This window comes from Bombus affinis, chromosome 6, assembly GCF_024516045.1.
Source record: "Bombus affinis isolate iyBomAffi1 chromosome 6, iyBomAffi1.2, whole genome shotgun sequence".
NCBI lineage: Eukaryota > Metazoa > Arthropoda > Insecta > Hymenoptera > Apidae > Bombus > Bombus affinis.
Genome location: NC_066349.1, coordinates 15,749,506 through 15,772,971, shown reverse-complemented (window position 1 = coordinate 15,772,971; position 23,466 = coordinate 15,749,506). Strand labels below are relative to the sequence as shown.

The 23,466-nt window shown below is 30.0% G+C and overlaps 6 protein-coding genes and 1 long non-coding RNA gene across 18 annotated transcripts; 4 read left to right on the top strand and 3 right to left on the bottom strand.

The window, feature by feature from the left end:
- Window positions 1-37: 37 nt before the first annotated feature.
- Window positions 38-5,963, bottom strand: LOC126917383 (uncharacterized). 3 transcript variants are annotated; one of them, XM_050724177.1, is made up of 13 exons: window positions 5,422-5,963; window positions 4,626-4,759; window positions 3,919-4,553; window positions 3,727-3,839; window positions 1,751-3,647; window positions 1,553-1,683; window positions 1,376-1,465; window positions 1,184-1,270; window positions 934-1,100; window positions 686-856; window positions 540-614; window positions 352-458; window positions 38-274 (listed from the first exon to the last, which is right to left on the bottom strand). In XM_050724177.1, the coding sequence occupies exons 2-13, from the start codon at window positions 4,641-4,643 to the stop codon at window positions 163-165; spliced, it is 3,603 nt and encodes a 1,200-aa protein (XP_050580134.1). In that variant the 5' UTR covers window positions 4,644-4,759; window positions 5,422-5,963; the 3' UTR covers window positions 38-162. The 3 variants fall into 3 exon arrangements, 2 of the variants coding, with proteins under 2 accessions (XP_050580134.1, XP_050580133.1); XM_050724176.1 differs by lacking the exon at window positions 5,422-5,963 and adding an exon at window positions 4,914-5,300 and having other exon boundaries at window positions 4,626-4,797; XR_007710925.1 differs by lacking the exons at window positions 38-274; window positions 5,422-5,963 and having other exon boundaries at window positions 424-458; window positions 540-618; window positions 687-856; window positions 4,626-5,305.
- Window positions 5,964-6,261: 298 nt separating this feature from the next.
- On the bottom strand, window positions 6,262-8,851 carry LOC126917408 (uncharacterized). The gene is made up of 7 exons (XM_050724239.1): window positions 8,717-8,851; window positions 8,121-8,332; window positions 7,852-8,053; window positions 7,668-7,765; window positions 7,435-7,571; window positions 7,031-7,366; window positions 6,262-6,953 (listed from the first exon to the last, which is right to left on the bottom strand). Exons 2-7 carry the CDS (start codon window positions 8,166-8,168, stop codon window positions 6,608-6,610), a joined length of 1,167 nt encoding a protein of 388 aa, XP_050580196.1. The 5' UTR covers window positions 8,169-8,332; window positions 8,717-8,851; the 3' UTR covers window positions 6,262-6,607.
- A 238-nt stretch (window positions 8,852-9,089) lies between these two features.
- On the top strand, window positions 9,090-13,248 carry LOC126917390 (uncharacterized). 6 transcript variants are annotated; one of them, XM_050724192.1, is made up of 10 exons: window positions 9,090-9,189; window positions 10,126-10,419; window positions 10,529-11,305; window positions 11,381-11,621; window positions 11,705-11,922; window positions 11,989-12,243; window positions 12,364-12,512; window positions 12,587-12,710; window positions 12,784-12,959; window positions 13,021-13,248. In XM_050724192.1, exons 1-10 carry the CDS (start codon window positions 9,187-9,189, stop codon window positions 13,124-13,126), a joined length of 2,343 nt encoding a protein of 780 aa, XP_050580149.1. In that variant the 5' UTR covers window positions 9,090-9,186; the 3' UTR covers window positions 13,127-13,248. The 6 variants fall into 6 exon arrangements, with proteins under 6 accessions (XP_050580149.1, XP_050580152.1, XP_050580150.1 ...); XM_050724195.1 differs by lacking the exon at window positions 9,090-9,189 and adding an exon at window positions 9,196-9,506; XM_050724193.1 differs by lacking the exon at window positions 9,090-9,189 and adding an exon at window positions 9,196-9,539.
- A 175-nt stretch (window positions 13,249-13,423) lies between these two features.
- On the top strand, window positions 13,424-14,121 carry LOC126917421 (MIEF1 upstream open reading frame protein). Its single transcript, XM_050724264.1, has 2 exons — window positions 13,424-13,778; window positions 13,885-14,121. The coding sequence occupies exons 1-2, from the start codon at window positions 13,623-13,625 to the stop codon at window positions 13,921-13,923; spliced, it is 195 nt and encodes a 64-aa protein (XP_050580221.1). The 5' UTR covers window positions 13,424-13,622; the 3' UTR covers window positions 13,924-14,121.
- On the top strand, window positions 13,980-14,578 carry LOC126917418 (mitochondrial translation release factor in rescue). Its single transcript, XM_050724257.1, has one exon. The coding sequence runs from the start codon at window positions 13,980-13,982 to the stop codon at window positions 14,496-14,498; it is 519 nt and encodes a 172-aa protein (XP_050580214.1). The 3' UTR covers window positions 14,499-14,578.
- A 633-nt stretch (window positions 14,579-15,211) lies between these two features.
- LOC126917380 (uncharacterized) lies at window positions 15,212-22,628 on the bottom strand. 5 transcript variants are annotated; one of them, XM_050724155.1, is made up of 8 exons: window positions 22,310-22,628; window positions 21,790-21,902; window positions 19,916-20,158; window positions 19,568-19,830; window positions 19,329-19,494; window positions 19,014-19,252; window positions 16,351-18,928; window positions 16,009-16,289 (listed from the first exon to the last, which is right to left on the bottom strand). In XM_050724155.1, the coding sequence occupies exons 1-8, from the start codon at window positions 22,383-22,385 to the stop codon at window positions 16,239-16,241; spliced, it is 3,729 nt and encodes a 1,242-aa protein (XP_050580112.1). In that variant the 5' UTR covers window positions 22,386-22,628; the 3' UTR covers window positions 16,009-16,238. The 5 variants fall into 5 exon arrangements, with proteins under 5 accessions (XP_050580107.1, XP_050580111.1, XP_050580108.1 ...); XM_050724150.1 differs by having other exon boundaries at window positions 15,212-18,928; window positions 22,310-22,627; XM_050724154.1 differs by lacking the exons at window positions 21,790-21,902; window positions 22,310-22,628 and adding an exon at window positions 21,026-21,358 and having other exon boundaries at window positions 15,212-18,928.
- LOC126917431 (uncharacterized) lies at window positions 20,586-21,378 on the top strand. The gene is made up of 2 exons (XR_007710942.1): window positions 20,586-20,731; window positions 20,903-21,378. It is a non-coding gene; the product is annotated as an uncharacterized LOC126917431 (long non-coding RNA).
- Window positions 22,629-23,466: the final 838 nt, after the last annotated feature.

Here is a 23,466-nt window from a genome sequence, read left to right as displayed (position 1 = left end):
ATATCCTTTCCCAATTGAAACAAAAATAAACAACATATATCAGCAAACGAACAATAGACATATATGTTTTTTTTATTTAAAAATGTAACAAAACATTTACACTATATTAGTCATAACTGTAAAATGTGCATATAAATAAAATTTTTTCAACGTCGTATTGCTTTATACATGAGAGACTTGATCATCTGATAATATGTCGTTTTTACCTGCAACATCTTGATAATACGTATATACTACATCACGATATTTCCCAGCTGATGGTTGATTTCCAAGACTGAATAAATATACGGTGGTATCAATACTATTGAATGCAAGATCATAAAATTGATATTATAATTGTAAGTATCTTACATTTGTTTAGGAAGGGTACTAAGTGACGTATTCGGTTCGATATCTTTTCTCGCGTTTGATCTTATTTTTGTCGGTTTCGTTGTAACAAGATTTATGCGAGATTCATGCTACGAAAATAATGTAATTACATACTTGGAAATTTTATAAAATGTCATGATAAATATAGATGTCATTGAAGAACCACTTACCAAATTTTCAACATTTATGGATTCTATATCGTCTTTACTTATTATATTTCCGGAATTAAATGTCATTTTCTGATTCTACGAAAGTAAAGAAAAAGATGAAAAACCTATAGAAAGAGAAAGACAAAGAAGTAAATAAGTGATATTACCTCATATGCGGAAATATTTTTATCATCACTGGAAACGCTTGATTCTGACACTTCTTGCAAAGCTTTTCTCTTACTTCTTGTTACAATCCTTGTGGGTCTGTTGTGTCCGACTAATTTGGTATCATTTTTAGTGGGTTTAACCAATTTCTCTGGTGAAATTGTAGGTACATTCTACGATAATAAATTTAGCACTTTCTTGTAAAGCTCAGCACATTATAACGATTACATTAATTAATTATAGTTGTTACCTGTGCCGATAAGTCTAAATGGCTTTTTTTGCTGCTATCACTTCTGTTTTTCCTCCTTTTTACGTCGTTATTTTTAGCAGAAGACTTATGAGGAGAAATTATTAGAGAGTTTTGAGAAGTACCAGGATTATATACTGGATTGTTGTCTTTTAGAACAACGCGTTCTCCTGAAAACGGTAAAGGCTCAAAAATAATCATGTCATGTATGTATCATTTTATAGATAAGAAAAAATAAATCTTTATTTCTTACCTCTCCAATAACTTAATGGAGGTATTATTCTTCTACCTTTTGAACTCATACCAACATTTATAATGTGTACCGAATCGGTAATATCAACTTAAACACAAACAATTTCTCTATTTAGAATTTGAAATAGATACATACTTCCAATATCATTTATTACTTACTGTTAGTTGCTATTATTATTTACCACGAGCTTACCATTTTCTAATGTTTTCCATATTTCACAAAACTGTTCTATATTGGTAGGGCAACCATAACGACATTGGTTCACCAACTCTTTAGGTACAACTACATGAAATAGAATAATATCGTTAATATATAAAATATAATTACAAATATTTTAATGTTATTAAATATTATATTTCAAGTTCTAACCATGTTTCGTATCATTTAAGTCACCAATTAATTGATAAAATTCATGATGAATTGTTTCGACCAATTTTTGTGATACTCGACGAAATATTATATCCGTTTTAAACTTCCTATGTATGATGTGGCCAACTTCGCTATATAAATATAATGATATGTTTTATACAAAATTAATAATGCACATTATACAATTTAATTACTTACTTTAATAATTTTCCCTCAAAAATTAAATGTAATCCTGATTTGGATAAAATTTTCGGTGTCCAAGCAGATAATAATTTCGGTTTACAATTACTCATAAATTTATTATGTCTAGAAACTTTTAAATTATCCTGTAATGACTTTTTCAAAATAATAGGATCGACATTACTCGATTGAATGTTACTGCATTCTTCAGAATATTGCGTACTATCAGATAATAAATTTGAGTTCGTTTTTGAAATAGCATTAGATTTCATAGGAGACTTTTTCTTTATCAAATTTCTATTTTTAACTTTTTCATTTGCATCTTTAATGGCCTTATTTTCGTCCTCAATTACATTTACCTTTGGATCTTGTAAGAAATGTAATTGTGTATTTCTAATTTCTATATCAATAGGAACTGAGCTAATTACAACAGGTTTTGTCATTTCAGTCATGGTATTTTTTGGATGTAATAATAATTCTTCATATTGTTGACAGGATGAATGATTTTGATATTGATCGTTCTTATGTCTGTTACCCTCTAAGTAAGAATTCGTTTGCGTCATTGTATTATTGCATTTTTTAGCCACAGTAAACTCAGGATCATTGTCTGTTGTATTTTTATTAGAATAGTGCAAATAGTTGATAGGTTTATTAATAACTGTTGAATTTTGTTGTACAGAATGTTTCTGGATTTCGTGTGTATCTTCGATTTTCGTAAAATCATTTGGTTTTCCCCATTGTTCGCTTTCCATGATATCAGATTTCACATATTTATCTACATTATTTTGAATATTTGAACTTATACATTCCTTTGCTTTTAAATGAGCCCTCTCGTCTTCTATAATACTGATACTAGAATCATTAAAATTTGTAACATTTACTTTTTCGGATCTTATTGTTTTTATATAGCTTCCATTATTGTTATCTGACATAGTTGATGGTGCGTTTGAAATATGTTGTTTTTCTATAGCATCATGTTTTTGATACATTGCTTTTTTTCGTATTCTACGTTTACAGGGCTTCAGTGATATGTCTTTCCGTCGTATTATTCGATTTATCGGTATCCTTGGAACCCCTACATAAATTTCATTTTCACTATCAGAAGTGCTGATATCATTATTTTTACTCATTTCCGCAAAAGTTCTCTTTCTTTGTGATGAATTGTTATAATTTGCAACTTTACTATTTACAGAACGTTGCAGTGAAATTGATTCAGATTCTACCCAATTTTGAGACTTGTCATTTATCCCATTATATTGTTCTTCCACTATATGTTTATCTCCTTTTAATTTTGAATTTTCAATATTAGATCCATCATCTTTAACTGTCCCGTATGATACAACATAATTTAAGCAATCAAATATCTCAATAATTTTACCCACACATTCTTCATCACAATTTTTATCTGTTAAGTTGTTTACAATAACATTCAATTTATCCTTCAAACTGTTTACTGTAGTTTTAGTACAATTCAAATTTATATTTTCTTTATCATTACCATATTGATTTTTTAAAGATTGAATGCTGACTTCTCTGTAAGGTGAGTTCTTAATTGTGTCAGATAAACATGTTTGTGTGAATGAGTCACTTTTTTGACGGCTATGTGAATTGAGATTTTGTTTTTCCTTTGTTTGCAAAATATTATATGTATAATCAAGATTAACTGATGCTTCAGATGCATAGAATTCTTCAAAAGGCTTCAAATTTGATCTTTTATTCTTAGGGCTTTTTGAATCGACAAATGTGATATCTGTTATTTCACTTCTTAAATCATCATCACTGTCTGTAATGGGAGTAGGCCAACGAAAAGTTGCACTATATCCTTGCTGTACAAATGTTCTCCAAATTTCATAAACATTTTCCCAATCATCAGGAAATCCACTATAAAATTTACCTCGAACATAATCTGGTAATTCTAAATATAAAGAAATAATATACAATATATACAAAACATAAACATGTGCATACATACATAAATACTATAAGATATTTACCATACTCATCATCAACAATATTTCCTTGCAAGTGATACAAATGTTTAAAAACGGATACTATTTTAGTACTCGTTAATCTTCTTACAATAGGCTTACTCTGAGCAATCTTCCCACTAACATAATAAAATCAATAGTAAATAAATATTAAAAAGCAAATAAATTAAAACTCTCAGTATATATTGCATATCTTACCACTCAATTTTTCCTTTAATAACCAACTGATTTTGGTCATTTAATATAACTTTCCATTTTGTAAACATTCTAACATTCTTATTTTCAAAATTATCACAACTAATTTGTAAGGGAATAAAGCTGTCAATATAGCTTCCATCGTTACTAGAAAATCTGTGATTTCCTTTTTTTTTAGGTGATTCAATGTCAATATCAGAGGAATTACTTCTAATTTGTGGTAAAGATTTTACATTTGGAAATGTTTTGTTTGATTTTTTTTTGATACAAAAATAATCATTAAAGTTGGGTGGTGGCATCATAAGATGATCTTTTAAATAGTCATTTTCTTCTCGAAACTTCTTAACGCTAGATGTAGCAATCATTTTGTGATCACTATTAATGCCTTTCTTTTTCAACAGTATATTCCTCAAATTATTGCTTGAAGAAACAACTTCATTATCAATTTTGGAAACTTGTAAAGATGGAATATTAGTAGTAGAGTCCAATGGATCTGCGTTAATGCTTGAAATACTAGGGGATGTAAGTAATGGCCATGATACATCTTTAGTTCTGTTTTCCTGTCTAAGTGAAGCTAATTTTAAAGTTCGTTCTAATTTTTTGTATCTTTCTTCCATTTGAAAATCAACAAAGTTTACCTATAGCAATACAAGCAAATTTTAAATTTATAAAAGATGTAATTATCATTACAATACTTAGAATATACGTACCTCAGTCATGTGTGTCATTTAAAAATTTCAATTAGTTATTCACATATACATATGTATATATTTAAAGTTTATTGTTTTTAGTTAATTCTTCTTCTGTTCTTTAAAATTTTGTCATCTTACACTTTCATACCAATCTGAGATACACAAACATAATGTAGTTACAATATAGTTCCTATATATTTATTAAGTATTTAGCATAAGGATTTCAATTGACGTTCATCTCAGATGTCTTAACATTGTAATCAACTAATAAATATCGAGAGATACAAATTAAAATGATACACCTACTGTTTAAATTCTAAGATATCAAATCTATCTAATTCTTTATTTTATTTTATTATTATTATGTTTCCTTTTTTTTTTTTTTTTTTTTTGTTATATCTAAACCAACCAACATTCGCGCGTAATTTCAAGATTTTCTACCAATTCAAATATAATGCATAACTCACAACGAACAACACAACCGTTTTCATTTCTCAGTGGTTCTCAAATACATATAATATAATACAGCTATATAACCATGGTACGACCAGAGATGAATTCTTCCAGAGACGACCATTTCTGCTACGACCAACATTTAATTCATTTGCATCTTTATACATTATATAGTATGAAAAATAAAAAAAATTTTTTAATATTTTGTATTATATTTGTTTCAATAGTCAGGATACTATTAACGAGAATAACTAAATACATTTTTTTAAAAATGTATCATTTCAATTGATACAGAAAGATTCAAAATTTAATAATAATTACGTTTATAGAAATAAATCTTTATATAGATGTGTTATTATACCTTTTATTAGATATTATTTTAAATTATATAGTCTTGCATAATTAAACAGTAACTATCGTCCATACAATTTACATCTCGATTAGCTTGTTTAACTATCCAATATCAAGTCATAACCATAACAATTGCCATACCTGGTAGATTCTAATACGAAGAGCTATTGCGCGGCAATTATAAGTACCGTTGTCTTAAATAATAATTCTCTATTATGACAACAGCTAATAACTGATTAATTTTTACATCTTTAGTATATATATATAGATATCTTTGTATCTTTTAAAATATTTCTTTTATATGTTTAATAATATTAATTATTCTTATTAAAATTTAATGAAAAATACAAAAAGAGGTTCCAAATGAAGGAGAGAATAAATAAAACGAAAACTGACATTTAATTATTTTTTTACAATCTTACTAAATAAATAAACATTACAGGACAGTTTTCTTGTTTACATCACTTACATTTTATTAAACGTATTGTATATTAAATGTTATGTCAAATTATTTAAAAAATATAACAAAAAATAATCACTGAATCATTCAATTACATATTAAGTCTTAATTTTATATAAATAATATTATAAAAGAAAATTATATGTATACATAATACTGAAATATCATACGTGTACATTAAGTGTAAGGTTTTATCATTCAAAGCTTGAGAACATAGCATTGCACAAATATCGATTGTATCATTTTTATTGTTATTTGTATTATTACTATTACTATTATTGTAATTATTATTATTATTCATTTTCATATTCTTTCTAATCATCATTGTGATCATATTTTCTGTCGGAGAGAAATATAGTGTCACTTTCCTGATTAAAAATGGTACAGTCATATATTTTTCTATTTATTTTGTAACAGCAGAAATAATCATACAAGCTAATACTTTTGTATCCATTAAGCACGAATATTTTATTTTTATATTAGTAATCTATAATGAGTAAAATTTGACTAGATTTTTACATTAAAGATTGCGTAATTTTAATTTGATATTACGACTATCCTACTCCAAGCTGTATGCATATAACTAATACTATCTTATTAAAGCAGTTATAAGAAAACGTAGATTGTTCTTTTATTAACAAATATACCGTTGTTGGAGTCTTTCGTAATTGTTGGTATATAGGTAGAGAATAGGAAGTCTGCTACATAACTAGTATATTAACAGACTACTTTTGTTTTATGATTTACCACCCGCAGAATTATCAGCTTCGCTAGATCCTTCTGCTGAATCTGGAAATTCTTTTTGATGACTTTTAGAACTCCTATCTTTGTAATCTCGTCGATGATGATGATGGTGATGATGGTGATTATGTTCACTATCTCTACGATCTTTTTGTGAAATGTTTCCTCTATATTTTCGATTGCTTTCATCGCGATAATAATTACGATGACCACGAGATCGATAACATAGAGATTCAAACATCATCGTATCTAATTTTATATTGCCATTTTGGAGTTGTGGTAACATAGTCGAATCCATCTCCGTCTGATGGTCCGATTTATTGTGTCGATTTCTTCCGTTCCTGCAATGTGGTATTATAAATAAACTGTAAAATATATATATGCTGTAATAGTAATAAACATTTTAAGTCCTCATTACCTAAATGACTTGTGATGCCAGTAGCTCTGTAATGGTGGAAATATATGAGGAGTTTGTTCTTGTATAGTGCTCGTAGGTGACCCGCGACTATGATGACTATTATTACTGTCACGCGATCGAGCTCCTTTATTACCATTCATATTTGGTGATGTTGCTTTCAATGTTGCGATCTGTTCTCTCTGTTCCTCATTTTGCTTGCGTAATCGTTTTATCGCTGCTTCTGTGCCTTCAAAGCATGCAATTAAATGTGCTCGAGGGGAATGAAGTCCTACTTGGATTCCTACATCTATCATTGACTTCTTATTTATCTTTTGTTCTTCTATTGAACTCAATTTTCTGCAATGAACAAAATTATTTTTATAATTTATAATTATGTACTTCCGATAATTATTGCAACTACTAACTTTTTCTGCTCTTCAATAATTTCAGAAAAATACTGATTTTCTGTTCTAAGTACTTGTAAAGATATTTTGGTATCTTGTAAATCTTTCTCCAAAAGTTCCACTTGTAATGGTGTAACATTCACACATACTGGGCTACCCTGTAAAAGAGAATTTCTAATTAAAGTTCCTGGTATCACACATGAGCGTATACGCACATACATCTACATGAAACACATCAAGACTGTAAAGCATACCTTTGGTTTCACAAACCCACTTCCATTATCTTCAGGAGAAGAAGGACTGCTAGGTACATAAGTAGATCCTTTTGAGAATACTAATTGAAACTGTAAATCTACACATAATTACGAAGTATTAGAGATTTATTTATTTATGGAGAAACAAACGTATTGATAAAGAATGTTGTGATTTACTGCTTACCTCTATTTTTTTGACGTAATGATTCTACTTCTTGGTGTAAAGCCACCAAAGTTGCTTGATGTTGTTCTTGTAAAAATTTCATATTTTGTTCCAGTTGAGCTATTCTATCAATATTTATAGTTTGATGTCTTATACTTTGATTCAACCCTTCATTCCTATCTGTTAATGTTACTATATCTCTCTCTGATGATGATTTCTTTCCCTAAAAGTAATATGTGTATTATTTAGATGAATATTTATATTTTAAATAAAATATAACTAATACTTACTTGAGGAAATGGTACAGTTGATAATTTAACTAATACTGTAGATGCCATTTTGAAAAAATTTATGTTCACTTGAGATGTAAAGACATAAATATTTGCAAATTCAATGACATATAAAATTTTTTGCACACACACACAAACAGAAATCACAGAGATATAAATTACTTTTTTATTTAGAAAAAGCTTTCCTTAGATGTATATCATGTTTTGGAAATCTGAAAAAATATTACACTATAATTTGAAACAATTCAAATAAAACATCATCTGTATAAAAAATAGAAGAAACATTGAAATACGAAATATTCATATAATGAAATACACCGTTTAAAATGTTTAAATGATTATTAATTTGAAAATTTAATATGTTTTAAAATGCAAATACAGCAATATCGTTTTGTTTCTTAACAGAAAAGTAACATATCGTTTTTCGTTACCATTAAGATCATTTCATAATATTAAATTGTTATTCGGCATATTTTAACATCATTGTAAAAATATAAGTATTACAAAATGATATGTGACAAGCACAAAAAATAAAAAGAAATAAAAATAAATTAAATCTGCGGAAAGAATGAAGGAATTGTCTTCTTATACATTACCAAATCAGATTTAAATTTCCAGACGTTTTGCGTAATAAAAGGCGAAAAATCGACAACATGCAAGTAATCGGGAGCCTGGTGGATTGTGATTCTGCGCCTGAATTTCCTGACGTCACGTCGAACTAACTAAGGATTGGTTAACGGTTTAGCAACAATTTTGCGGTCACTTACAATAAACTGTTAAGAGAAATTTAGTCGTTTCTAAGAAATAGTTGATTAAATATATTTAGACAAGGAGATTTGAAATTCTTGGGAGCACGTATAGAAATGTATTAATGATATCATAACAGAAGAATAATAAAGGTTGATCGTAATGCTGATTACTTGAATAATTTGAAAAGCAAGCGCGCAAAGGTATAGATCGTCAGGTAGACTATTCAGATACGCAGGACAAAACTCGTTCACAACCACGACACTTGTATTTTCTATATCCTTGCGCGCATGAGTATTGATCCAATGATACTTAACAAATGGTAGCACGCCTTAACCGCACCCAAACTTTTATCAATACTATTTTGACTTATTTATTTATATTTGTATTCTGTAAATCTTCATGAGTTAAAAATTTGTCCAACTAAAAGAAAATTGTTTAATTTTTAATGCATAATCATATTAAGAATCATTTGTCAAAATATTTCTATTGTAAAGTTTCCTGTAGTTTTCTGCACTTAGTTGATTGTAATTTCTAACGAAGCAAAAGAATTTTTGTATTGATATAATATTTTCTGATGTATTAAAGAAATTGATATTGAGATATTACAATCTAAATTGTGTTTCATTTCAAATATAAGTAAAAATTATTTATATCAACTAAAATAGACATGTATTTATGAACGTGTGTTTTTAATTTTTAAACATCTATGCATACATATGTATATATGTACATACATACATATAATATATAACATTCAATAGAGGCCTAATTTCGATGTAAAAGAATACTCTGAAGTATTTTTGGTATGTTGTCAAAAGATCGAGGTTAAGATGCTAATTTAACTCCTGTTCAAAAACCGAATAGAAGACAATTTTTTAACTTTCTTCTATATTACTATTCGAAACAAATAGGATTACACCCATTTTTCTCGAGTTCACACATCCTTTGAGATATTTTTTGCCATACTGTTGCGTAAACAAAAAGATTTGATTGTCGCTTCTGCAAAATTTTAATTCATCCTAGAAAAAATGTCTTTTATGGTAGAAAATAGACCAACCAATGAAATAAGTAACAAAGATAGAGAACATTTTCTTTCTTTAGAAGTAACTGAAGATTATAGCTTTAAGGTATTTGTATATGTAAACAAATGTACATGTATATATATACATATATACAAACATGCAAGCATATTTAAATACATATAATAATTAAAATGGCAAAAACCATTAATATAAAATAATATCTTTTGTTATAGTATATACCTGAAAGTCATTTTAAACACATAGTAAGAAATGTACAGAGACATAGGCGCAAAGAGGATGAGGAACGTATATGGGCTTCATTCGTTAAAGAACAGGAGTTAAATAGTTTGAGGTTTGACAAAAAAGATGTCGACTATTCTATACAAAATATGAAAGACCTGTTGCAAGAAAATATGCAAACTGTAGATAGAGAACTTAAAAGACTTGAAAAAGATGCCCTTCCTGAACGAAGTAAAGGAATTCGAAATCCTAAATCTAATATTAAAAAAGAAGAGATTTATACAAAAGTAAGTGTTTTGAAGCTTTTATTTTGATCTACATTATGTGTACTATAATGTGTTAATTCACTATATTGTTCTAACTTATATCAAATTTTCATTAATTCATCTATGTTAGGTAAACAGCACCAAGAACAATTATTCAAAGGAGAAAATGTTAACAAAGAATAGGGGTACATGTAAAACTAATGTTTCAGTTCCAACTTCTCGAGGCAGTAATATTTATATATATAGTGAATCTGAAGGACAGAAAACAGTTTTTAAATCTAAAGCTAAAAAGTCTTTGTCAGATTCTTCTATCACAGAGAAAAAATGTTATACAAACCAACTTCTTCGTGCAACCAACCATTTTGAGAATAATTCTGATACAGACTCAAGTAATAACAAAGATGATATTGTTTATATACAACCAGATCCATTTACCATACAGAAACTATTATCGATGCAAAAGAAAATTGCTGAACTACTAGATGAAATATCATTTAGATTATGCAGAATTCCTTTACCAGATGGTGATAGTGATTTGAAAAGAAGACAACAGCAAACACTAGAATTTTCTATAAGATTTTCAAGAAATTATCTGTACAATCTTAACAGACTTGTTACAAGCATTCAAAGACATATCAGAGCTATGTCTCCCAGACTAGGATTAAAACAATATAAGAATATTGTATTTCATCAAGATATGATAAAACAAAAGCTGGTTGCTGCTCATCAGTTATTAATACAAGCTCTAACTGCTTATTATAAACATATTCCAAACTCTATTCTTGAAGGTCATTCTACAAAGCTTCAAGATGTGTTACAGGTTGTCTACAATCTGATAAATATTTGTGATAAAGTTGAGATTTCTACTTACTATTTCTGTTCAGGAGATACTACAATTATACCGTTGGTAATGCTTGAATAGAAAATTTTATTATTGATATTTATAAATTATAAAATCTATTAAAAATGTATTCTTCTGCAGGGGAAGAATCTTCAAAATAAATGTGATGCTATTTTATCTAAATTAAAGTTAAATTTAGAAAGTAGATATGGATGCACAAGTCATAAGAATGTACAATCTGTAATCACTACTGCACCAATATTTTTACCTAACAAAGGACGTTACAATCGCAAGAATCTATCTAATCGGTTAAGCATGTACAGCATGGATGTTAAAATGTCTAAGGGTAATCTAAAGAGAAGAAACGATATAAGAAGAAAAAGTATACGAAAATTATTTCAGGTTTTATATTACTTGATACATATTATTCTAGATATGTTATAACTTTAAGTATATATTTTGCAGGCTATACTTATCAGAAAGAAAATGAGAATAATACTAAGGAAATCGGAAATTTGTACACTCAGGATTATACGTTACCGGAACTACTATATCCTAGCCCTATAACGCGTACGACATCTTCGAGGGACGTTGTCCAGATTGATTCCATGAAAAATATAAATAATTCTAAAGAAGATGACATTCGAACTGTGATGGATGGATTAACTATAGATTCTGAAAATGTAAGTTATATTAAAAATAAAATATCTTAAGGAGGATTTAACAAAATATTGGGTTTTATAAAATAGGACAGTAATATAGAAATTCGAACTAAACGTAAACCTGAAACAAATAGTGGACAACAATCGGTCGCAATACGTAAAAAGACATCTACAGAAATGCGAGAGGCGAAAAATATGAAAAGCAAAGGAGTAAATATTGAAGCAAACAATTTTACTAACGAGGAGGATGATTTAATTAAAAAAGTAACTACAATTCCCAAGGAGCATTTGGTTGCACTAGCTCCTGTAATAAACGACTTAGTGGCTCTTGTATCAAAAAAGGTAACACTCATTGCAGTTTATTTTATATTATATATACATATATATATATATATATATATATATATATATAATGAAAATTAATATATTATTTAATATTTACTATTGTGAATTATATTATAGAAAAATGAATTGGAGATGCAACCTGTTTCGGAAACGTCTATGGAAACATTAAGAGAATTTTTACAAAAATATCAGTCACCTAAAGATTGTGATACTAAAGCCTCTTTAACAAAAACCAGTTATGAACAATCACATTGTAATCTTAATGGGTAAATAGAATACAGTAATAAAAATACATCTTCATTAAGCACAATAAAATTGAATATTTTATGAATTGCGACAGCTTATCTGATATTAAAAGACACAATGAAAATGTACAATTAATTTGTATATCTTCTATGGGCAAAGTTCCTAAAATGACACATTGTGATGCTTCGTGTCAAGTAGATTATGAAACAGCACTAAAAGTATGTGACATAATATACTGCATCTAATTAGAATAGATAGAAATTATATATGTTTTTTTAACAAAATCTTTAGATTATTCATAACGGAAAAGTTACTGATTCAAACATCAAAAATGGAGTGCAGCTTGCTATTTCAGAAGAAACTGAATTACTATTTCTAACATACAGATGTGAATATAAAAAATTGTGTCAATCAAGGCCAATGTATTCTAGCAATACACAAAATAAACCATGGGATATCGTGGCATGGTGAGTATACTATCCTATATATTTCTTACAAATTTTAAATGATAAAAATATTTTTAAACAGGATATCTGATAAATTGATAGAGGAATTAATAATTGAAATAACAGAAGAGTTACAAATGAATGATGTAATTAAAAAACTGTTTGAAATGGAATTTCAAGAATTATAACAGCGCAACGTTCGTTTATATGGGATTAATATAGGAAATCATATTTACAAACCAAATAATTTTTCAAATGTTTTTTATTCAAAAGTACAACTTTTTAAATAAATTATTACTTTGTATACTAACGTGTAATTTATTTATTTTTTTATGTTAATTCTATTTGTAAAAATAAAATTGGTATCAAAACATTTTAATAAAATTATTAATAAATTAGTAATGGTAATAACATTAATGATAAAGTTAAATGTAATCAAAAGAATTAATCATATATTTTCTTTTTGTAACTGAAAAATTGCAACTGTGATTATTTGGGCGTGTTTATACATATATATGTTAAAATATTAGAAAAAACATTATCGGATGATTTACCCCTTAGTAGTAATACGCAACGCTAACATTGGGAGGTTAGGACGATTCGTAGTTCTAATGATCAGTAATCTAATAATTTAATAGTTTAACGAACCTCAGAAAAATTGTAATTTCAAAATAAAAGAATAAAATGAGACAAACGATTTTAAAATTATATAAAGATTTATTGCGCTATGGTGACAATTTGAAGTATACAGACAAAGAATATTTCCGATACAGAATTCGTAAAAATTTTAAACAAAATAAGCATTTAATTGATCAAATAGAGATTGACTTTCAATTGCAAGTAAGTAATCATAAAATATAATTTTTGTTATAAACTTCCAGTTGCAAATGCGTTTAAATGAAGTAAAACAATATACATTACTTAACGTAAAGGTTATTTTTTTCAGAAAGGACAAAAACTTCTACAAAATCAGCGAGTATTGTAAATCTATAGTTCGTTATAGTGAAATTAGACAAACATAATCATATATTGTTTATAGCAATGCTGAAGCTGTTAAATAGAGCACATAATAATCACTCTTATGATACTCATATATCGTCATTGATTGTTAAAAAAATGTACGGATCTTTATGTTGTGAAGTCAAGAACATTTGGGGTAATCTATTAACTAGCCAGAAACAAATTCGATATAAATCATACAATCGCTTCTTGGATTATTCAAAAGTACCCAGTCTAGAAGAAAATGATTTACAAGAACAACATGTTAGAGGATCTGGACCTGGCGGCCAGGCAACCAACAAGACGAATAATGCAGTAATTTTAAAACACAAACCTACAGGATTAGTTATAAAATGTCATCAAACTAGAAGTTTAGAACAAAATAGAAAAATTGCTAGAGAGATACTGTTAACAAAATTAGACAATTTAGTGAATGGTCAGGATTCTCTGGAAAGCCAAAAGGAGCGATTAATGAAAAAAGATTCCATTAAAAAGAAACAAAAGAAGAAAAAACTCACAGATTTGAAGGATGCGTTTATGAAACGCGAGAACTTAAAATAATCGAAAATATATTACTTAAACAATTTTTTGCTCTAGATATTATATAATATCTTGTCTAATAAAATTTAAGTCAAACACAATACTATTTTTGTATATTACACAATAACGAAGTATAATATAAAACAAGATAGGTTAGGAGCATGTAGAATCTCGTTGTCATTTTTAATGGAAAATTCATATCTTTAATAGTCATCTCTTTTTTGAAATCGCAAAAGGCTTACATTACTTTTCTTTGAAATAAAATATTTAGATATACTCTCGCAAAGGAATTCAATATATATATATACACACACACACACACACATCATATATATATATATGTATGTATATATTATTAAACATATAATATATATATATAAATATGTGTGTGTGTGTATATATATATATATATAGAATTATATCTTACACTCAATGATGCGTTTTGTGACAGAAAATTATGGTTTGCTATAATGAAGCTTGTTTACAGCACTGCGCATTCTAAAGCCTGCTTTTACAAATAAAAATAATTTCTTTTAGATGTACACATTTTTTGTACGTATACCGAAATAAGAAAATAAAAGAAAGTACTTTCTTTAAACGCAGATATATATACATACGCCAACTTTCTGATTCAAGAACGCAAAGACTGCACCAAAATATCAATGTACAAGGTTCTTAATAGAACTTTAGAAATCGGAAAGGGACATGAAGGAAAATATTAATAAAACCCTATCGATGGTGCGCCAGTAGTGTTAAATACTATTCTACATACACAAATATTTTATACATAATTTACATGTTGGTAAAACATATAGATTAAATTTTAACAACGAGATCATATAAAAGATTGAATCTCGATTTTAAAATTTAAACTATAAAGAAAGTCGTATTGAGGATTTCAGCTACTTTTTAACCACCTTCCGAATTGACCACGGTTGGTCTTTAAACGTTTTTTCGGCGGTTGAGTATTCGATCTCGGAGAACTGGAACTTCTTAACCGTCTGTTGCTTGCAATCGTTACCGAGAGAATACTGTGGTCCATTTCAACTTGATCGTCGATTTTCATCATTCTAACAACTGGTTGAAACTCAATACTCGAACGTCTTTGTTCAAGTTCTGAAGTAGTTATAATTGTAGGGCTGACATGTCCCGATAATGCACAATCGACTTCAGAATCTTGTGTTTCCGATGACATGGTATCGGCTCGTCGTTTTGTACCTTTTATAGTTTGTTGCTTTTTACATGTAATACTTAAATAGGAATCCTTTTTACAATTCTCATCTTCGAACACTGTATCTGAAGATATGTCAGTTTTTCTCGTCCGTTTCTTCGCGCAAATCCGTTTTCGCGAAGTTACTCTGTTCCTTTTATATACATTACTATGGTGAAGGTGGTGATGGTGATGATGATGGAGGCGATGATGCTGTTCAATTTCAGAGTCAGAGTTTTCAGAATGAGTCTTCTGCTGTCTCTTTCTCGGTAATCCGTTAGTATTATGATGTTTCCTGGAAACAATTTTGGTCTCGGCGTCCTTTCTACACAATATCTCATGATTTTCGTGTTCTACACGAGATTCACAAGTTTCGGAAGATGTGTTGTCATGTTGCCGTTTCTTGATGGTTGTGTTCGAGATAAAGCGACGTTCCGATATAGAATGAACATCTTTCCGAAACACATTCTCGTGATTTTCATCGTTTCCGTGATCATTTTCTGATATTTCTTCGATCTTCGACAAATTTTTTCTGAATCCATAGTCTTTGTTCAATATGAAATTCCTGTCAGTCTCGTTGCATATATCAGATGTAAGTGAACCTGTGCAGGATTCAGCATTTGTTGTATGTAACATGGAATTATCAGGAACCGCTATACTTACGTCTTTCTTCTCGTTTTCGTCGTGACGCGTATTAGAAGAAATATTCGAGGTATACACTTCGAATAAACGTCCGTCGTCCTTCCTCTGGCCGAAGCCTAATGACTGTTCATCTTGTGTGATGGAACTCGTAACGGACGTACCTATTTTAATATTACCTTCTTCCGTTAATCTATTAGACATATTCGTAACCTGCACATTACAATCCTTCTCGCTCTGCCCTATATTTTTCTCCACTAGGTTTTCCCTGTCACAGTTTATATCTACCAGAGGTTTGCTTTGGAGTCTTCTCTTCATTTTAATTCCAGGCCATCCTGTTCTATTTTTCCTCTTCTTTCTTCGTTTTAAAGGTGACTCGACACTTCCCTCACCACACTCGGAACTTGCGCATGATGAATTTTCTAAATAGTTTACGATATCGTGACAACTGTCCAATAATTCAAGCAAGTTTGGAGGTGGTCCTCTTGGGATATTTGGTTCATAAAAATTCAATTCCATCTGTGTTGTATCTGGCTCGAATGATTCAATCAACTCAAAACTATCGTTTGCATTATTAAGCATCTCGTCGATACTTTTTACCATTTCTTTTAGATCTTCATCCACATCAGATTTCAACTCGGTTTTCTGATCAGGTCTAGGAGTATTTGCATGTGACCTGATGGATTGGCATTCATCTATCGTGTACAAATTCGAAGATTGTTGTTGCTGTTCTCTTTTTCTTATAATTGTTGACATAATAGCTAATGTGGAAGCATGACAACGAGGACTTTTCCTAGGAGATCGTCCAATACAACCCATACTCCGTCCGCGACCTTTTCTTTTATTTTCCGCTCTATTTTGGTTTTTTATCAAAATTTCGTGAAAATTTTCAATTTCATATGGTAAAAGAAATGGCTTTTGTGAGTCCCCTTCGCTAAAATAGTGCCAAAATTCTGCTCCTTCATCTTGCCGCTGATACGTTTGATACCATGGTTCAGACTTTGGTACGGCTTCAAAAGAAAATTGCATTTTTTCAACCTCTGGTGAGGGTTTGGACGGATACACCTTTGCTATTTCTATACCTTTCTCGACAGTATTACCTTCTATTTTTTCCTGATTTTCCTTAATACCAGTTAGAGGTGCCTGATACCTTAATCTGCTACCAGGAGTTTCGAATTTGTAATAATCAACATTATCTTTGATCAGCGCTTCTGCTTGTGTCCGTCTTTTTTTTCTAGCTCGTCCCAAACTTAAAGAGTCTTGAGAATCGTCTTCGGTAGTTTCCGATTTTACAGGTGAACTAGAAGTTAAGAATGAGCTAGGGCAGATAGAATTGCCGCTATTGTTGCACTCACTTTCAGTATCCCTTGGTAATACGCTACTCTGTTCGTCATCGCTTATTTCACTCGAATCATCTCGTTTAAGTTCCCTAAACATAAAAGATTCCGCTTCATCGCTTAGTAATGATAGTTCCGACTTTCTTACACGTTTAAATCGTACAACGACTGGTTTCTCACTAGATGGCACTTCCTTCTTTTCTTCACTATCCCCATCCTTTTGAACTGTACATTGGGAATTATTGTTTGACAATACACTCGATCTTAACTTACTTCCTAACACTTCCACTTTATAATATGCACGATTATCTTCAATCAAACGTTCTTCAACGGACAATCTGTGCCGCCCTCTGACGCTCCGACTACCTCTTCTATTTGACTTGCAACATTTTGATTTCTCTTCTTTTGCTGCTTCGTTCTTTTCTGTATTATTCAGTGTTTTATTAATTTTCTGTTCATCCCTTACAGAATGGCCATTACAGATTGTGCCTGTATTGATATCATTGTGCTCTGATAACCTTTTTGCACTTGATGGAGTATTTTCTAACTGTAATTTGCAAGTCAATTCTTTTAAAGTTTCGTTTCCAGACGAAACTTTACAAGGTTTAATACGACTGTTATCATTTGTACTTAAAAGATTTTCATTACAACTATTTTTTATGTTTCCATTAATTTGATCATGATTTTTACTCCTTGTAAGAGTTTGTTCTTGTTTGATGCGTTCGGTATCATTTTCAATACTATTTTCTTCGTTATTACAATTTATTGTCCTTTGTATGTCCTGATTGTTAGTATCTTTAAGTTTGTTATATGTTTCACAATTTTTCTCATTACAACATTTTTCTTCTAATTCCGCCGAGAATGTTTTAATTTTGTATTCATTTTGCTTAGATTCTTTTAATTCGTCTTCTTCTATATATTTGTCTCCTGGTTCATCTTCTTCGATCCAAATTGTCCCTTTCGCTCGCTTTTTGATAGTAAAACCTTCGAATTCGTCATAGAACTTCTCCGTTTTATCAGCTTCATGCCAGGGACTACCTTTTGATCTTAATAAATGGCCGCTTTCATGTCTTGTACGTGTACGTAAATTATGAGAAGAATTTAATCTTAAACTGAGATTCCGACGTGCGCCATTACGTTGTACCATCTTTATGTCTCCAACGTCAAAATCCCCTAAACTTTTTGCATTTCTATTAACCTTCCCTTCTGGCAATACTGTGTCATGAAGATTACGATCGCCATTGGAAAACAAATTGCAATCTTTTCTACAAAAGAGCAAAAAAAATATTAAGCAATACTTTAACACTTATTGTTAAAGAAGTGATTTTATTATTAATATATTTTACGTACTCTATATTTTTTCCTCTGTTTAATTTTAAAAATGCTTCTACATTGGCTCCTGCATTGATCAATTTATCCAAAGACAAGAAATTATCATCATTTTGAACAAAGCTAAGATGCTGATCGCTTTGCACATGTTTGGCCAGATCTCTATATCTAATGCGGCAAATTTCACAATAACCGGAAGCTAATTGTTCTGTTCTTCGAGTGCGGACAGTTGCTCGTGGTCGCCGAGTCATTTCTTTTTTCTATTCACATTCAATATAATGTTTTGCGTCTAACGAACGAACTTTATACAACATAAATATGTATATCAAACATTACCTCCTCTTGGTTGATAACCGGAATACCTTCCCTGTTTTCTTTTACTTCTTTCCTTAATTTTTCCAGTTTTTCTCGTCTCTTTGTATTGAAAGGACAAGAGCCTGGATCACCGTGAAAATTCAATGTTGGCCACACAGGTAGTTCAACAAATACAGGTCTAGTATTCCTATATCAATATGTCATTGTATATTAGAATAATTTGACGTATAGTTATAGAGATCTTATGTTAAACAACATACCTCTGAAAGGATTCAAATTTCAGATAAGGACCCTTGAGGTGTCTGACCTTTATATCTTTAGTTGAACTCTGTTGATGCGAGTGTCTTAATTGTTTCAAATAATTCGTGTCTTTAACAGATGAGTAGATTTTGTCAAGCCAAGACTGAAGTTTATCAATTGCCCAAATAGGAATTCCCCAATTTTGAGCGTTGTAGAGTGGATCCACGGAACACTGTTGTGGCTGTATCAGAGCACGCTCCAACATTGCCTCCACCCGCGATTTCTAAAAAATAATACATAGATTACAAAGCACAAAATTCAGTTGTATAAAAAGTAGAGGTAAAATTTCACTTTGACATGGTACTCACAGATCTTTGGGTAGTTTGACCCCGTAGATTGGTTGTATTAGACAAGGGGCATTCAGGACTAAAAAATGATGTTGGAGGAGTTGGCATGGGGGCTGGAGTTTCTAAACTCCTCAGCGAGGGAGGTCCCCCGCTGCCTCCACTGGCACAACCCCATTTATGTTTTTCAAAATTTATGTAACCAGTCTTGTCTACTCTGTCACTAATCACCAGGTCTACACTCCGTATTAAAAATAATTCTATTACCTAGAAAATTATAAATAAAACTTAAATAAGATTGCTAGAACTATAGATTAATTACGATGAATAATGTAAAAGTAAAATGAAATACAAAACAAATTGAGAAAGGTACCAAGACCAAAAGCGAAAAAGGTAGAAATAAGGAGAAGAAAATAGCAAGAACAAAGAAGAAAAGTTTGCCGGCTTTATAGTGATTGAATTCACGAGAAAAAAATTGGAAGTTGCATCTAAAGGATACTTAATGTGTGGATGCCCGGTGATAAGTGACCCGTTGACGGATGCACAAATACACACGTTTACATCGCGGTATGCTGACGTCAAACAATTTCGTGTTCTTCTCAAGCGCAACTAAGCGCACTATTATCAATCGAATTCGCAGAAGTGCGAGCCATGCGTATGTAGTTGGAAATCCTCATGTAGTTAACAATGGTTGCCGCATTGTTACACACCGTTCTAATAATATGTTACGAATCGCACAATCAAGACAATAACGAAGCACGTGGGATCAAATGAAGGGAATAATTCAAGGAATTTTTATCGGGAAATCAACTGAAAAGGATTTCTTGAAAGAAATTCATGGTAATGAAAATAATCAGTGAGTTTATGTTGAGTTACTGTCAAGCGGTCTTGAAACGCATGAAACCTTCACACAAAACAACTTCCTCGAACCACACTGTTTATCGGTTTATGAATTCACAAATATTTCGAACTTTGCGTTGTAAAATATTTAAAATGCGATTCACGGTACAGGGTTTGAAGGGAGAAGTTTGTCGAGATATATCTCAAGCGGTGAAACGAAAGGAAGGAGGCAAAGGAAAAGAGCGCTGGGACGCGCGACAAGATCGTTACTCGCGGGGGAGAACTGTCACGCACAAAATGGCCATTCGCCGTTAACAGCTTGGCAGACGAGCCTGGAGGCGGCGCTTTGCATTCTTGCTCGCTCTCCGCCGATGAATACTCTGACTAAATGAATACGGTAGCCTCGCTGAATACTTGAAAATCCTTTTTCCCTGTATTTTCGCGTCCATATTTTTTGTTTTTTCAAACCACAACACAACAGTTGAAAGCGACGAATCTGCCCCACTTCGCTTCTACTTCTCAGCTTTTCCTAAAGATGGCGTGACACGACCCGGTTTTTTAACGGTTGTTTGTCAACAGAAATATTTTACGAAAATCCTTCTGTATCATATTCAAAGTGTCCGAAATACAGTTTGCTTTTTGATATATCGGTGATTTTTAATTATTGTACAAGAGAAAACAGTTTGTCAATAAGCAGAGAGTTAACAATTAAGCATGTTTCTAAATTATTTCATATTATCTCAACTTTTAAACTTTAACTAAAAATTTAAAATAGATATGAATAAAAAATATTATGAAAGAAATTAATTTTTCTGAAAATGACAAATCGTATCTTTGCAAAGTTAATATTAATAGGTTAAGTCATACTAGAAAACGGTGGAAAGCAAAGGAGAAGATAAATGTCACAAATATGAGCTAGAAACTAAATAAATGTGAGAGACATAGTGGGGATATATGTATGTCAGAAAGGAGTTACTACAAATACACTATGAGAAACTATACAATGAAGTAACAGCATATCATTCATATATGCCATCTACATATAACTAAACACTTACTCCTCCCAAATCTTTAATCTTAGCTTCTATTTTAGCTGTAGTAGCATGATTCTTGATATCCAAGTAAAACGTCTTTCCTTCCAATGATTTCAGTTCCTTTTTTGTACGAACATCTGAAATGTCACAGAAATGTCATAAGAAATTTTTATCTTTTTTCCTATACCTGTGATAGAATACAATTTTAAAATGCTATTAAAACGTACAGTTTTGAACAGATTTAAGTCTGTATCAGTTTTACAAAAATATCAAGATAATACATCATGTAAAAGAAGAGAATATGCTGATTAAAAATAAAATATCATATGTTCTTTTTATTAATAGACATATGTATATTACACGCAATGCGGAAAGATCATTCTATGCTTATATTATGTTAATATAATAGAAGAAATAATTTATGCAAATGGACGTTTTATTACGTATGTATATACATCGAAAGGAAATTGTTCATAAAAGTTCAATAATCTTAATTATCAATTGTTTCGACATAAATACAAATGTGTATATATGTTAGACATACGTGAGTGTTTGTTTAATTTATTTTCTCTTGATGGCTGCTTGTGCTCCTGATGTTGAATTTTGGATGGCGATACCATATCCTATGCTATGCACCGCACAGACAACAACGATATTTTACTGTACCTTTGTATTTTTACAACACTTTCCATTCTCAAAAACGTACCACGTATTCCCACAAATATTTCTTTACATATCTGTCAATTACATCTATTTATTTAGAAAAACGTAACCTATCAACTACAAATTACACCACAATTTTCATTTCCGAACTAGCAAATCCAACTCTTCTGAACCGTTCTGAACGTTTCCATGTACTGAAGTTGTGCACTCTAGATGATTATTTGAAAAATATACCGAACCATGATCATATAAACGTATAAGAATAGCCACCATAATAAAAGTTCCTGAATTTACATAGCCCGATATTTTTCATATTGAATGTTTTACAAAAGTTAAATATATTTCATTGTAATAATTAAAATATGGTTATTAAATGATTTTAATAACTACTGAATGAGTTACTCGATAATTTTATATCAGAATATCAGAATAAAACTTTCAATTTTTCTTTCTTTTTACCTTCTATCTATAAAAATTTTTTAAAAATTATTTAGATCGTTTTGTAAATTATGTGATATGTTATCATATCGTTACATACAACCATTTGATTTTTATTCTTATGTACAGAGCTTAATAACTTCAGTGTATAAGATTTTGAATCAATATTAATTTGTTTTAGACTAGATCTTTATTTGTATTAAATCCTAGCAGCTCTCTCTTTCACAGATGTTTTCACTCGACATTGAAAGCCAAAATTCAGATCATATGATACTTACTCACATATTTATTTTCTTTGTTCATTGTTTTCCATTCATACTTAATGATTTTCACCTCGTAGTAGAGCTTTTTAAATTTAAGATATTCAAATTACTATTATTTTTATTAGTTATAATCTTCTTTATTTTTTTAATGGACAGTGCATAGGTAATGAATTTTATTTTAAATTCGTTATAAATTTCATAAAACACCGTGAAATTACAACGATTTAAATAAATTATATATGATAGTAGAATTGGCGTTCAAATATTGACAACAATATTTTACATTGAATATTATCATAATATTTATACATTTAAACTATTCTATTTTTACATTTCT